Source organism: Enhydra lutris, unplaced genomic scaffold (assembly GCF_002288905.1).
Source record: "Enhydra lutris kenyoni isolate GAN:26980312 unplaced genomic scaffold, ASM228890v2 scaffoldscaffold12, whole genome shotgun sequence".
In the NCBI taxonomy this organism is placed as follows: Eukaryota; Metazoa; Chordata; class Mammalia; order Carnivora; family Mustelidae; genus Enhydra; species Enhydra lutris.
This window is the reverse complement of record NW_019154096.1, coordinates 45,059,155-45,075,181: the sequence shown is the minus strand read 5'-3', so window position 1 is coordinate 45,075,181 and position 16,027 is coordinate 45,059,155. Positions and strand designations below refer to the sequence as shown.

At 38.4% G+C, this 16,027-nt stretch overlaps 1 protein-coding gene across 2 annotated transcripts in view; it reads right to left on the bottom strand.

The window, feature by feature from the left end:
• LOC111144804 (polycomb group ring finger 5) overlaps window positions 1-16,027 on the bottom strand; it is a 69,834-nt gene that overhangs the window by 26,485 nt on the left and 27,322 nt on the right. For both annotated transcript variants that reach the window (XM_022499290.1, XM_022499289.1), the window contains 3 exons: window positions 15,657-15,712; window positions 15,483-15,542; window positions 12,821-12,969 (listed from right to left, as the gene is read on the bottom strand). In XM_022499290.1, the coding sequence (XP_022354998.1) occupies window positions 12,821-12,969; window positions 15,483-15,542; window positions 15,657-15,712 (265 nt within the window). The remainder of the gene's footprint in view (window positions 1-12,820; window positions 12,970-15,482; window positions 15,543-15,656; window positions 15,713-16,027) is intronic.

Here is a 16,027-nt window from a genome sequence, read left to right as displayed (position 1 = left end):
TTAAGTCTTCTAATCCACAAACATGGGATGTCTTTCCATTTACTTAGGCCTTTTTTTTTTTTTTAAAGATTTATTTATTTATTTATTTGGTGGGGGGAGGGAGTACAAGCAGAGGGGAAGGGCAGAGAGAGAACAAGCAGACTCCCCGCTGAGCAGCGAGCCTGTGGTGGGGGTTGATCCCAGGACCCTGAGATCATGCCCTGAGCTGGAAGTCAGACATTTAATTAAGCCACCCAGGTGCCCCCTACTCTTTAGGCCTTCTTAATTTCTTTTAATGTTTTGTAGTTTTCTTTTTTTTTTTTTTTTTTAAGATTTTATTGATTTATTTGACAGAGATCACAAGTAGGCAGAGAGAGAGAGGAGGAAAGCAGGCTCCCTGCTAAGCAGAGAGCCCGATGCGGGGCTCGATCCCAGGACCCTGGGATCATGACCTGAGCCGAAGGCAGAGGTTTTAACCCACTGAGCCACCAGGGCACTCCTGTAGTTTTCAATATACAAATCTTATGCTTTCTTGGTATATTCCTAAGTATTTTACTCTTTTTTTAAATGCAATTAGTGCACAGAGGTTTTAATGTCTCTACATTCTCACCAACATTTGCTGTTTTCTGTTTTTTTTTTAAAGATTTATTTATTTGACAGAGATCACAAGTAGGCAGAGAGGCAGGCAGAGAGAGAGAGGAAGGGAAGCAGGCTCCCTGCTGAGCAGAGAGCCCCGATGCAGGGCTCGATCCCAGGACTCTGAGACCATGACCTGAGCTGAAGGCAGAGGCTTAACCCACTGAGCTACCCAGGCGCCCCTGTTTTCTGTTTTTTGATAATAGCCATCCTAAGGAGTGTGAGGTGATTATGGTTTTGATTTGCATTTTTTTGATGATTAGTGATGTTGAGGGTCTTTCCATGTGTCTGTTGGCCATCTGTCTTCTTTGGCAAAATGTCTATTCGGGTCCTCTATACATTTTTATTGGATTGTTTGATGTTAAATTGTTTATATATTTTGGATATTAACCCCTTATCAGACATCATTTGGAAATATCTTCTTATTCAGTAGGTTGCCTTTTTGTTTTGTTGGTAGTATCCTTTGCTGTGCCAAAGCTTTTTATTTTGGTGTAGTCCCAATAGTTTATTTTTGGTTTTGTTTCCCTTGCTCAAGGAGACATATCCATAAATATGTTGCAAGGGTGACTGATGTCCAAGAGATTACTGCCTATGTTTTCTTTTCAGGAGTTTCATGGTTTCATATCTCATATTTAAGTCTATAATCCATTTTGAGTTTATTTTTGTGTAATGAAGTGGTCCAGTTTCATTCTTTTGCATGCAGCTGTACAGTTTTCTCAGGACTATTTATTGAAAAGACCGTATTTTCCTGATTGTATTTTCTTGCCCCTTTGCTGTAGGTTAACCATATAATTAAGGGTTTATTTCTGGACTTTCCATTCTATTCCACTGATGTATGTATCTGTTTTTGTGCCAATATCTCACTGTTTTGATTACTATAGCTTTGCAGTATATCCTGAAATTTGGGACTCTGGTGATATTCACAATTCTTTTTTTTTTTTAAAGATTTTATTTATTTATTTGACAGAGAGAGAGTTCACAAGTAGGCAGAGAGTCAGGCAGAGAGAGAGAGAGAGAGAGAGAGAGAGAGAAGCAGGCTCCCCGCTGAGCAAAGAGCCTGATACGGAGCTCGATCCCAGGACACTGAGATCATGACCTGAGCCGAAGGCAGTGGCTTAATCCACTGAGCCACCCAGGCGCCCTGATATTCACAATGCTTAAGACTGAGATTGCTTTGGATATTCAAAATTTGTGGTTTCATACAAATTTTAGGATTATTTGTTTCAGTTCTCTGAAAAATGTTATTTGTATTTTGAAAGGAATTTCATTTAATCTGTAGACTGTTCTGAGTAGTATGAACATTTTAGCAATATTCTCCCAATTCACAAACATATCTTTCCATTTGTGTTATCTTCAATTTCGTCTATAATTTCTTCTAGTTTTCAGAGTATGTATCTTTCCCCTCTTTAAATTTCCTAGATAATTATTTTTGGTGCCGTTGTAAATGGGATTGTTTTCCTAATTTCTCATTCTGCTACTTTGTTATTGATGTGTAGGATGCAATAGATTTCTTTATATTAATTTTATATCCTGCAACTTCCCTGACTTCATGTATCAGTTCCAAAGATTTTTGGTTGTCTTTAGGGTATTTTATATATAGAATCATATCATCTGCAAATAATGAGATTATCTCCTTCCTTACCAGTTTGGATGACTTTTATTTTTCTTGTCTGAGAATTTATTTTTTCTTGTCTCCTCAGCTAGGACTTCCAATACTATGTTGAATAAAAGTGGCAAGAATGGACAGTCTTGTCTTGTTCTTGATCTCAGAGGAAAAGCTGTTTTTTACCACTGAGTATGATGTTAGCTGTGAGTCTTTCATATATGGCCTTTTTTTTTTTTTTTTAAATTTTGAAGTATGTTCACTCTAAATCTACTTTGTTGAGAGTTTTCATCATAAACAGATGCTGTATTTTATCAAAATCATATGGTTTTTATCATACCTGTTGTTAATATAATATAACACATGATTTGCCAATACTGATCCACCCTCTTATCCCTGAAATAAACACCACTTGATCGTGGTAAATGATCCTTTTAATGTATCTTTGAATTCAACTTGCTAATATTTTATTGAGGAATTCTGCCTCTGTGTTCATCAGGGATATTTGCTTGTAGTTTTCTTTTTTTGTCATGTCTTTTTTCTGGCTTGGTATCAGGGTAATGCTGGCCTTGTAGAATGAATTTCCTTCCACTTCTATTTTTTGTAATAGTTTGAAAAGAATAGGTATTAACTTCTTTAAATACTTGGTAGAAATCACCTCTGAAGCCATGTTACCCTAGACTTTTACTTGTTGGGAGTTTTTGGTTACTGAATCAATTTTGTCACTAGTAACCAGTCTGTCTATTCCAATTTTCTATTTTTTCCTGATTCAGTTTTGGAAGAGTATATGTTTCTAAAAATTTATCCATTTCTTCCAGGTTGTCCCAATTTGTTTGTATAGGATTTTTCATACTATTCTAATTCTTTGTATGTCTTTGGTGTAATTGTTATTTCTTTTCTTTCATTTCTGATATTATTTGAGACTTCTTTTTTTTTTCTTGATGAGTCAAGCTAAAGGTTTATCAATTTTCCTTGTCTTTTCAAAGAACCAGCTCTTGGTTTCTTCTTTTTCTTAAGATTTTATTTATTTGAAAGACAGCATGTGTGTGAGTGGGGAGAAGGACTAAGGGGGAATGGTAGAAGGAGAGGGAGAGAGAATCTGAAGCAAACTCTGTACTGAGTACAGAGCCCCAATGTAGGGTTCAGTCTCAATCCCGAGATCGTGACTTGAGCTGAAAATAAGAGTTGGTTGCTTAAACAAATGTGCCACCGAGGTGCCCCCCAGCTGTTGGTTTCACTGATGTTTTCTATTTATTTTTTAGTCTCTATTTCTTTTATTTCCCTCTAATCTTTATTACTTCCTTCCTTTTGCTAGCTTTGGGCTTTGTTCTTTTTCTAGTTCCTTTAAGTATAAGGTTAGATTGTTTGAGATTTTTGTTCTTGATATAGTCCTGTATTGCTCTAAACTTCCCTCTTATTTATTTTTTAATTTTGAGAGACTGTGTGCAAGTGGGAGGGTGGGGGCCAGAAGGAGAAAGAAAGAATCTCAAGCAGGTTCCATGCCTAGTGCTGAGACAGACACAGAGCTCAGTCTCACAACCCTGAGATCATAACCTGAGCTGAAATCAAGAGTTAGAAGCTTAACCAAGTTTAGGTGCCTGTAAACTTCCCTCTTAGAACAGCTTTTTCTGCATCCCAAAGATTTTGGGTGGCTGTATTTCCATTTTCATTTGTCTTCACGTACTTTTAAATTTCCTCTTTGATTTCTTCATTGACCCATTGGTTGTTTAGTAGCAAGTTGTTTAGCCTCCAGGTGTTTGTGTGTCCCCCCCCCCCCCCAGTATTTTTCTTGTAACTCATTTCTAGTTTCATACCATTATGATTGGGAAAGATGCCTGATAGGATTTCAGTCTTCTTGAATTTACTGAGACTTGTTTTGTGACCTAGTATGTGGTCTATCCTAAAGAATGTTCCATGTGCACTTGAACAGAATGTGTATTCTGTTTGGGGATGGAATATTCTGTACGTATTTGTTAAGTCCAGACTTAAATCTGTTAAGTTCTGTATATATTTGGTCTAATGTGTTGTTCAAAGCCACCGTTTCTTTGCTGATTTTCTGTCTGGATGATCTGTCAATGTTAAGTGTGGTGTTAAAGTGGCCAACTATTACTGTAAATTTCTCTCTTTATGTCTGTTAAAAATTGCTTTATGTATTTAAGTTATCCTATGTTGGGTGCATAGATATTTACAATTGTTAAATACTTTTGTTGGTTAGATCCCTTTATTATTATGTAGTGCCCTTCTTTGTCTCTTGTTACAGCCTTTGTTTTACAAAGTCCGTTTTGTGTGATATAAGTAATACTACCTGCCCTTTTCTTTTCCTTGCTTCCATCTTCATGGAAAATTTCTTTCTACCCCTTCACTTTCAGTCTGCATGCGTCTTTAGGTCTGAAGTGAGTCTCTTAGAGGTATCATATATATGGGTCTTTTTTTTTTTTTTTTAATCCATCAGTTACCCTAAGTCTTTTGATGGAAGCATTTAGCCCATCTACATGTAAAGCAATCTTTGATAGGTATGTACTTATTGCCATTTTGTTAATTGTTTTCTGGTTGTTTTGTATTTCTTCTCTGTTCCTTTCTTCTTCTGCTCTTCCCTTGTGGTTTGATGGTTTTCTTTAGTGCTATGCTTGGATTCTTTTCTCTTTATTTTTTGTATATCTTTTGTAGGTTTTCAATTTGTGGTAACCATTGGGCTCATATATAACATGCTATGTCTACAGCAGCAGTCTGCATTAACTTGATGATCTCTTAAATTTAAACACATTCTAAAAGCATTAAATTTTTACTCCCTCCTCGACATTTGATGTATTTTATATCTTTCTGTGTATCCCCCTAACTTTTGTAGATATAACTGATTTTACTAATTTCTGTTTTAACCTCCATACTGGCTTTATAAGTGATCTATCTTTACTGTGTTTACTTTTACCTGTGAAATGTTTTTCTTTTCATAATTTTCTTATTACTACTTACGGTCTTTTCTTTCTACTTAAAGAGTTTCCATTCATATTTCTTATAAGGCCAGTTTAGTGGTGATGAACTCTTAACTTCTTTGGGAATCTCTCACTCACTTCTGAACGATAACTTGACTTATTCTTGGTTATAGATTTTATGTGTTTTCCTTTCAGCACTTCTGGCCTGCAAAATTTCTGCTGAGAAATCAGCTGATATTCTTAAGGGTTTCCCCTATATGTAACTAAGTTTTTTTGCTGCTTTTAAGAGTCTTTGTCATCACTTTTTGCCATTTTAATTATTGTGTCTTGGTATGGACTTCCTTGAGTTCACCTTATGAGGGGCTCTCTGTGATTCCTGGACCTGGATGTCTATTTTTCCAGATTAGGAGAGTTTCCAGCTGTTAGGTCTTCAAATAAGTTTTCCGCCTCCTCTCTCCTGATTCTGGAATCTCTATATGAGGATGTTTTTATGCTTGTGATTTTTTAAAATTCTCTTAACCTTTATTTTCATTTTTATTATTTTTTCTTTTTGTGATTCAGCTTCATTGCTTTCCATTACCCTGCCTTCCAGATTGTTAATCCATTCTTCTTCATCCTCTAATCTCCTGTTGATTCCCTCTAGTGTGTTCTTCATTTCAGTTATTGTACACTTCAGTTCTGACTAGTTCTTTTTTATCTCTTTGTTGAAAAGTTCTCAGTGAGTTCATCCACTCTTTTCTCAAGTCTGATGAGTAACTTTTTTTTTTTTTTTTTAAGATTTTTATTTATCTGAGAGCATGCCTGCATGCACAATCAGGGAGAGGGGCAGAGGAAGACTCCCCACTGAGTGGGGAGCCCGACGTAGGGCTCGATCCTAGGAAATGTTTAACCGAGTGAGCTATCCAGGCACCTCAAGTCTGATAACTATCTTTATGACCATTTCATTTACCTCTTCTATAATTTTATATCTTGTTCTTTCATTTGGGACATCTTCCTTTGTCTGCTCATTTTGTCTCTGTTTCTATGTCATGGGTAACTTAGCTACATCTCCTGGTTTTGAAATAAGTGGCCTTGTGTAGAAGAGGTCCCTGTAGCACAATACCTCTTGGTCACCAGAACAAGGTGCTCCAGGTGTGCTCCCCATGTGGGCTGCATATACCTTCCTGGTGTGGCTGAACTGTGATTGCTGTGGACATGCTGGTGAGTGAAGCTGGCCTTTAGCCCAGGTGGCTGCAATGACCTGCTGCATCTGCTGTGGGCAGACTGGGCAGGATTTGTCCCCCATACTGTTAAGAGGTCTGGCTGAAGCTTCCATGGCTTGCTTGTGGGTGGTGGCCAGCACACAGCTCACCTGTCTGCACTTAGCTGTTGGGAAAGGTGTGGGTGCGGTGATGGGTAGGGCTTGCTTCCTGCATGGCCAACTGAGAGGCTTGGCTGCAGCTGCCAGGGGCTCACTGGTGAGTGGGGCTGGTACTCAGCTTAGCTGCCTGCAATTAGCCTCTGCAACAGCTGCAGGCACACTGAAGGGCAGGGCTCACTCCCCGTGTAGCCAGCTAAAAGGCCTGGCTACAGGAACTAAGGGTGTGTGGGGCTAAATGTTCTCCTCTCCAGGGCATGAGTCACTTTGGAGTGGTGCCAGTCCTGGCTGGGGCTGTCTATTGGGCAAGGCAGGGCAGGAGCCACTTTGGAGGGATGTCTGCAGAACTGAATGTGTTCAGTGGGGCAAATCTGCAGGGGAACCCTGGCGTCGGGTATGTGGTGCTAGCAAGGTAGATGGAGAGTGTCAGAACTGGCTTCTGTAAGCATCCAGCCATCTAGCCTGGGGAGGGCAAGAAAAATGGCACCTGCAAACAGTTTTGTTCCTGGAGAAATCTGCAGATCCCTGCCCCACTGTTATACGTCCTAAGACTAGTTGACAAATACCCTTCACGTATATCGCAAATTCTTGTCAAACTGTGGCTGCTATGCTGTGTTTAGGCCAAGTTATTGTTTTGGTTCTCTGAGGGTGGGGACTTGGTTTCCTATCACCCACTAGCTCTCCTGGGGTTAAGCCCCACTGATTTTCAAAGCCAGACTTTATAGGGACTCATGTTCCCAGAGTGGGTCCCCAGGGCTGAGGGTGACTGGGATGGGGTCTGATCTCCTTTCTCTGTGCTTGTGATGTCCCTCCTGTTTGTGGTTAGTATGGTTCCCAATCATATCTTCACTCCTTTTATCCTTTTTGATGTAGCGGCCTTTCTAGGATTAGCTGTGAAGATCTGTTCTGCCAGTCTTGAGGTCATTTTTAAAATTAGTTGCAATAGATGCAGCTGCTGCTTTGGTGTGTCTGTGGGACATGGTGAGCTCAGGATCCTATCTGGCCCTCAGTTCTGTTCTGTTCTCACACTTTCATTTAAATGTTGACATATGGTTTCTTTTAGTTCTCTTCACACATTTAAAATGGATGACTTAAAATCTGTACCTCATAAGTCCAATGTCTGGACTTCTTCAGGGAAAGTTTTAATTGACTACTTTTTTCCTGTATATGAGCTACACCTTAATCTATTTGTGTCGTATTTTTGTTGTTGTTGTTGAAAACTTAACGTTTAAAATAATATAATGTGGCAACAGTGGAAATCAGGGTCCCACCTGCTTCAGAGGCTTTGTTATTGTGGCTATGTCTTGCTATTTCTCTTTGTTTAGTGACTTTCCTAAACTGATTCTGTGAAGCCTGTATTCTTTATAATATGTGGCCACTGAAGTTTCCACCTACCTGTGGGCTAGTGACTGAACAGAGATTTCCTTATACACTTGGAACTAATAAATCTCCCAGTCTTTGCTAGGACACCATGTGTTTTGGGGCACACCTCCAATACTCAACCAGGTTGTTCACAACTCTGCCTTAATCCTCACATCCTGCTTGTGCAGAGCCTCAAGGTCAGCCAGAGGTGAGAGTTTAAGGCTACTTAGATCTTTCCTGAGCATGTACACAGTCCTAAGTATATGCTTGGACTTGAAGATTCCCAGGAGTATGTTAGAGTTTTTCAAAACTCCTACAGGCTCAAAGCCTGTATCTATAGGCATCTTATTTGCCAGGTTTTCCTTTTAAGATTTTTGGTTGTCTATTGTTTTCTCCAAATGTCATCTATACCTAAGAGAACCATGAAGTTCAAATATTTGTCTATAATTGGTTCTGAAAAATGTTCCATCCTTCCCAGCTCACAGATGTTTTTTCTACTGGACAAGCTCCATGTCAGGCCCAATACAGAAAGGCCTATAAGTGGGGTGTTCCAGGAACCACTGGACAGGTCAAATAATGATAATTATTTGGCAATTAGGCTTTGAAAGAGTTCCACCTGTTCTGCCCTTTGGTGCCTGAAATGCTACAGTGGGAGAGTTAGTGGGCCATTACTCTACTCCAGAGCTGGAGAGTTGGGGGATTGAACTAAGGCAAATTAAAATGCCACAAACCTCACTGATCACACTATTTTCTTGACCAAATGTTCTAGGAGTTTCTGCAAGCCTTTTTTTTTTTTTAAGATTTTATCTATTTGATAGCACAAGCAGGGGGAGTGGGTGAGGGAGAGGCAGGCTCCCCACTGAGCAGGGAGCCCAACGTGGTGCTCCATCCCAGAACCCTGGGATCATGACCTGAGCCGAAGGCCGACACCTAATGACTGAGCCACCAAGGTTCTCCAAGCTTCTGATTAATTATCAAATTCCTAAGAAAGTTGATTCTGAGGGGTTTGTGTGTGTGGCAGTTTTTTCTTTCTTTCTTTTTTTTTTTTTTTTTAAAGATTCTATTTATCCATTTGACAGATCACAAGTAGGCAGAGAGGCAGGCAGAGAGAGGAAGGGAAGCAGGCTCCCTGCTGAGCAGAGAGCCCGATGCGGGGCTCGATCCCAGGACCTGGGGATCATGACCTGAGCCGAAGGCAGAGGCTTAACCACTGAGCCACCCAGGTGCCCCTGGCAGTTTTTTCATTGCTGTTATGGAAGAATGAAATTTTGAAGGTCCTTATGCTACTATTTTCACTGCCTTCCTGCTCCTGACTTTGACGTTTGGAATTACAAAAGTAGCAAGTATGCTGTATAAACTGTACATGCAGCTACACCAAGTTTGAGAATCACACCTTACTGCAGAGAAGTGAGATACCTGAGAAGACTATAAAGAAACACATGGCTTCTTTGCCTTGAACGGCTTTACAATCTAGTTTCAAGGATAAGACATATCCCCAAAAGACAAAAGACAGTAAAAGTAACCTGCCACCTTCAGGAACACAATGAATGCTGACTTAATAAATAATCGCCTGAGTTATAAATGCAAATTCTACAGAATTTTAGAGAAGGGATTCACTAGGGTTGAAAAAGCATCACAAAGACTAGAAATCTCTGCTTGGGTCTCGACAGAAGCATAGCGAAGTGGTGAGAAAAGGCAAGAACCTGCCAAAAGGAGCATTACTGTTTTAGAGGTTTTAAATATTCTTAATATAATCCTTTGTCAGATATAAGGCAATAATCATTGGTCTTGAAAGGAGGATTCACTGATAGGTATAAGGGAATATAAACTTGTCAAGATAGGGGCTAGTGAAAGGCCATGAATGCTAACTTAAGGAGGTAAGACTTGACTCTGCAGGTTGGAAAGTGGCAAAATATGGCCACGGCCCTCAAGACAAAATTACCCTGTTTTGGTAAGTAAAGTTTTATGGGAACACAAGCCAGTTCATTCACTATCGTCTAAGGCCACTTTAGCACTGCAATGAGTTAAGCTGAGTAGTTGCTACAGAAAGCATATTTCATCTCTCCTTTTATACCTTTGTTGGGAGTTCCATAGGGCCCAAAATATTTACTATCTGCCCCTGATATTGGCTATGACTCTGGCCCATACCTTTAGGCTGTAGCTTCAACCTTGGATAATAAAAGAGAAATTAAGGGTACAGAGAACACTTAAGAGACTGCTTTAAAAAATCTATCCAAGGTGAGCAGCACTAGACTGAGGGAAAGTTTTCAGGACTTATGGCTGGTTGAAGGAAAACAGTGAAAGGTCAAAGATGACTCCAAAGTTCTGAACATGTATGATTGGTAGAAAGTTGTAGTGATAACTGAAATAGCAAGTTTGGAGTAAAGTTAGGTGAAAGCATAATGAATTTGTCTTTAAACGTGTTAAGTTTCAGATGTTAGTAAAACTTTGAACTGAAATATTTGAAAGTAGTTAGAGACTTCATTCTTCAACTTGGGAGATGTGGCAGGGTTGGAAATAGAGATTTAAAAGTTCTTTGCAGAGTTGAAGTCACAGAAAGTAGAACTGACCTAGGATAAATCCAGAGAAAGAGTAATTGAGTGGAAGACAAGGTATTAGGAGATACTCACATGTATCAAGTAGAAGCCAGGAAGAAGTAGAGACAGTGTAGGAATGGCCAGAGAAAAAAGGTGGGAATCAGGGTAGCAAAACAGAAGTCACATAAGCTATTAAAGTTGTTATGTGAATAGAAGGCACAAGGATAAAGAAAAGTCTACAAAAGAAAGAGTGAATGAGGGGGCCCTTGGGTGGCTCAGTGGGTTAAGCTGCTGCCTTCGGCTCAGGTCATGGTCTCAGGGTCCTGGGATCGAGCCCAACGTCAGGCTCTCTGCTCAGTGGGGAGCCTGCTTCCCTCTCTCTCTCTCTCTCTCTCTCTCTCTCTCTCTCTCTGCCTGCCTCTCCATCTACTTGTGATCTCTCTCTGTCAAATAAATAAATAAAATCTTTTAAAAAAAAAGTGAATGAATAAAAGGTCAACTGGGATGGTGAAGTGTCAAAGATGTCAAGAGAGTATCAAGGCAAGGGGTAACTTTTCAGATGAATCTCTAAAATTCAATGCTTTATAAGTTTCATACTAGAAATCTTATAGGAAGTAGACTTCACATTTATTTATGAAAAGATATTCAGCTTTTCTACTGACTTTTCAAGATACATGACACAATTTACAAGCTAGTAACTCATGTATCAGAGAGCTAAAGATGATCAAAATCTCTATTAAGAATTCCTTTTTTAAAAAAAGATTTTTTAAAAAATTTATTTATTTGACCAACAGAGATCACAAGTAGGCAGAGACAGAGGAAGGGAAGCAGGCTCCCTGCTGAGAAGAGAGCCCAACATAGGGCTCGATCCCAGGACCCTGGGATCATGACCTGAGCCGAAGGCAGAGGCTTTGACCCACTGAGCCACCCAGGCAATGAGATAAATGTAAGGTTTTTTTTTTTTTTTTAAATATTTTATTTATTTATTTGACAGAGAGAGAGAGATCACAAGTAGGCAGAGAGGCAGGCAGAGGGAGAGGGGGAAGCAGGCTCCCCGCCGAGCAGAGAGCCCCATGTGGGGCTTGATCCCAGGACCCTGAGATCATGACCTGAGCCATAGGCAGAGGCCCAACCCACTGAGCCACCCAGGCGCCCCAGTAAGGTTTTTAAAAACCCTGAAAAAAGACTTACAAAAAGCAAAGGGTGCTGCACCACAGCATAAAATCCAAGAGAAGCCTGGAAGGATAAATAGGTCCCAAGGCTACTTCTCTAAAGATTGCTGCAGCTCATTCCATGCCTTGTCCAACCAACCCCTCTTAACTAAATTAATTATTTTACTATAACTATTTGTTTGTATGTGAAAGTCCTAACTTAAGTTCCTTGAGTGAATTTTTTTTTTATTACTTGTTCCTTCACTGAATCACTATGCTCCTATATATTCTTTGTTGTAAGATGTTGGGAAACTTAATCTGAGTTGAAAATTATTTGCTTTTAATTTCCTAATAGGAAAATATCATTTAATGTATTAGTGAAAAACCCATTCACAGATTTATACAGAGGAAGAAAATAAGAGACACTGAATATAGGTATTTGCAAAAACATGGAGTATAAAGAGAAAAACAATACTCTCAATCATTGACAAAAAACTAAGAGCTAAAGTAGTGAACATTTATAATTAAAAGGGAAGTTGCTTTCAATAAAAAAAGCAGAAAACATTACTTAAATAACAGCATTTACAGGCCAAAGAAAATAAAAGTGAATAGGGTGTGTTAAACTCTCTCTCGTATATAAATCCTTCACAAAAAGGTCGAATTAGCAGGAAGATACAGGGGGAAACCGGATTAAACATGGAGATCCTACAGGGAATATCTGGGAACCTTTAAGGACTTTCAAAGTTCACAGGCACTTTAGGACACCCAATTTTACTTCAAAACCAGTTATATTATTTATAAAATGTATTAGCCATGACATGGATGGCTTTTGAGTTGTAAATAAAAACATAAAAATAAAGGAGAAAATGAGGAGAGGATGAATGAAAGAGTTGGAGACCCTGCCCATCATATGATGTAATGATGTGAGTCTGAATTGCTTACCACACATAAAAAGGGAGAAACAATGTATATGAACTCCCAACAAAGGTATAAAAGGAGGTGACAGAGAACTGGAGGCGTGATTCTTGGACTTAGCCACTAGGTGGTGGCATTGGCCCAGGACTGTTCAGTTGTGGCCGCTGGAAAGCAGGTGCTGGGAACAGTAAGCACTTGTTTGGTCATTTGTAGCTATGGGGCTGTCAGGGAATGGCATTCTATTTTGTTGATAAAAATTTTGAAAGCAAACACTAGTCAAATACTTCAACAAATTATCAAAGATTTACTATAAAATGATTATAAAAATATAACTGTGCTTGTCCACTCACCTTTACTACATTGTCCCCTGACTGTCCATTATTTCGTAAACAATCTAGACATATAGCAATTTGTGGGTCACTTCTGTGATAGTCTTTATCATCTTGATTTTCATCACCTTCTTCATCTACTTTAGGTTTGTCAACTTTTGAAGTATCATCTGCATATTTTAAACAAAACTAAGTTAGATATAACTCAAAGTTGATTTTAAAGTTAAACAGTATATTAAGACAAAATCATCAGCAAAAAAGTTTTAAAAAACTAAGAAATGCTTTTTTAAACATTTTTGTTTTGATGAAGAATACTTGAAAATTTTAATATCTCTAAAATGTTCCGACCGACTCAATAATGGAAACATTTTTAAAAATCCATCACTGACTTATTAACATAACCTAACATTTCTAGGCTCACTGGGAAATCCAAATGAATAACATAGCCTAACATTTCTAGGCTCACTGGGAAATCCAAATGAAATATTCAGAGCTAGCTATATCTGGCCACAAAAATGATTGCAATTAATGATTAGACCACTTAGAAAACAGACAGGATATAAAAATATTCCAAATTTTATACATATATATTCAAATTTGAAACCAAGTATTCTTTTAAAGTATAAAATACTGAGTTCTCAGAAGTTCAAATTATTAGAGACTCATAAAATCAGCTAGTGAGATATTAGAATGAATTAGCTTTTTAAAACATTAAAAAAAAATCCATGAAAGAAATCTGAATTACATACTCTGTTATATAACAAATGTATTGAACCTATGAAATACCTGCAGCCTACATATAATACAACTCATGTGCCAGTTCATTGATTAAGAGAGTCCCTTTCACTCTGTATTTGATATGCATTGTGCTAGGCTTGGGGGACTATAGAAACTAGAGTGTTCTCATCCTTACCGTCATAGTGGTCAGGGTAGAGGCAAGTAAAGAAAACAGACAGATGGAGAAGTATGATAAGGACACTGATGGAAGAGGTAAAAATAGACTATGTGGGCACCTATAAGAGAGGTATCCAAACTTGGGGTGAAGCAGAAATTCAGGGAAGATTTCCAGATAAAATATATCCAAGCTGAAACTTAAAAGAACTAACCAGCTAAGCATTATGGTACAGAAAATCCTGGTGGGGGGGAGGGGGGAAGACAGGTTAACTCCTCTTCAACGCCTAATAAAAGCATTTACAGTTGTATCATAAATGGCAGATGGGTTCTCTTCTGCATTCTTTCTTCCATATAGTTATGTTGAACCCACACAAACAGGAGCTACCTTTTATGAACCAAACTCCCGGCACCAAGAAAAGATTGACATTCTCTACCCAAACTCAAGACAAAACATTAGAAAATATTTTAAAAAGGGAGAAATGTGGGTAAAGGGAGATACACACAAAGTAGGCTGTAGTCCTTCATGAGTCTATCCATACGATATGCTGAGTGGACTAAACCTGCTATATACCTTATGACAATCCCTTGGTTTCCTGTTCTCTTGAAAAGACAGTCAAAAATTGGAACATTTAGTCAACTTTATATTATACTTTCATTATAGCACTACTATCTAAACTGCAATTTACACTTGGGTAAAACAAGTCTTTAGTGAAGTCATGTTTTGTCATGGGCTTCTTTGCCCATTTTGTTGTTACAGATAAAAAATAATCCCTAACTACCTTATTCCAGTAATTGAAAATTATTCTCAAGCTCCCACTGGAAGCCAGCCTTGAACAGTTAAGTTGAACTAATAAAACTATGATCCTCAGTTTACAGATAAAAAGAGAAAGACAGGATTTCCTCAACCTATCCTAATGATATATAACTGATAATCTTATGATCTTAAGGGAAAAAGAGAGGTGGAAGACTGAGCTCACAATGAGCCTATAAAAACATGAATACATCCTTAAAAGATTTCAATGGTATTTAGACTATCCTGAAATAAATCTCGTATTAAATAACAGTGGGAAAGCATACTATTTCTTTTCATTTCAGGTATGTTATGCTTTTTTCCCCCTTGTGTGAATTATACATACTAAAAGCCTTTTCTCTGCCCAGGAAGGTTTGCCACTTTGCCAAGATTATTATTAAAAATTACTGAAGGCAGAGTCTCCTGGGACCCAGAAGAGACACATGGACACTCAGTGTAAGTAGTGGAGAAAATTCCCATAAGCACGGAGAAGTATTTTTCATATCTCAGGATATATAAATTTGTATCATCTGAGTTCCACCTACTAACACATAATTCCAGATTATCAGAGCATAGACCTGATTTGGCACTCAGCCACATCTTGGTTCTTTCTCCAATAAAACAAACATACAGAATAAAATAAATAAAACAGAAAACTCCTCAGGGTTTAGTTGTAGACTATGGCTATTTCTTCAGTTTCCTTTAGCTCCCCAGCAAATACTACTATAAACAGTAGGGAGTTTTCAGTTTTATCTTCCTTTTCTCTTCCCAAAGCCCAATTTTCTCTACTTCCAATTGCCTTCATTGGTGTGACTCCAGATTTATAGGCATGTATATAAAATCTCATGGTTTTATACAAAAGGATCATAATGTAAATGAAGGGCTACATAAATTTTGTACAGGAGAAATGTGAGCTTGAAGAGATATTAGTTCACCAAAGCTACAAAAACCTAGCCACTTTGAGGGAGTATATCAGATACAGACAAAAGAAAAAGTCACCTTGTCCATTTTCTTGAGGCTTATTTTTCTTCCAGAATTCAGATTCACGCTCAAGTTCCTCTAATTTAAAAGAAAAAAGAAGTGTAAAAATAATGGAAACAATCATGAAATCTTTAATAGAAACAGTGACTTCACAGAACATAAAAATCTGCAAGAAGCCAAAAAGCAACTTACGTTCTCGTAGTCCAGGGACCAGCTTAAATATAATTTCCTCTAATGTATTATCCAACCTTCCAAGGGGAAAAAAGAGAATATACTAACAATGAAGATACCGCAATCCACTATTTAAACAGTTACAGACTGTATCTTACAGGTATTACAAAATACAAGATGTAGACAATTTTAGCACATCCACTATCCCAAACTTTTCTGCGTGCAGAGCACACCCATTTCTAGCCTTTCTTGCAGGGGCCGGTCGATTACAAAAATGGTCCCAGTCCCCAGCTCTCTCTATGACTCTACTCTCTGAACAGGGCTTTGAAATTCCTCCCTCTATTAAAGGATGGCATCTACTTCCTCACCTTGAGGATATACATGGGTTAGTT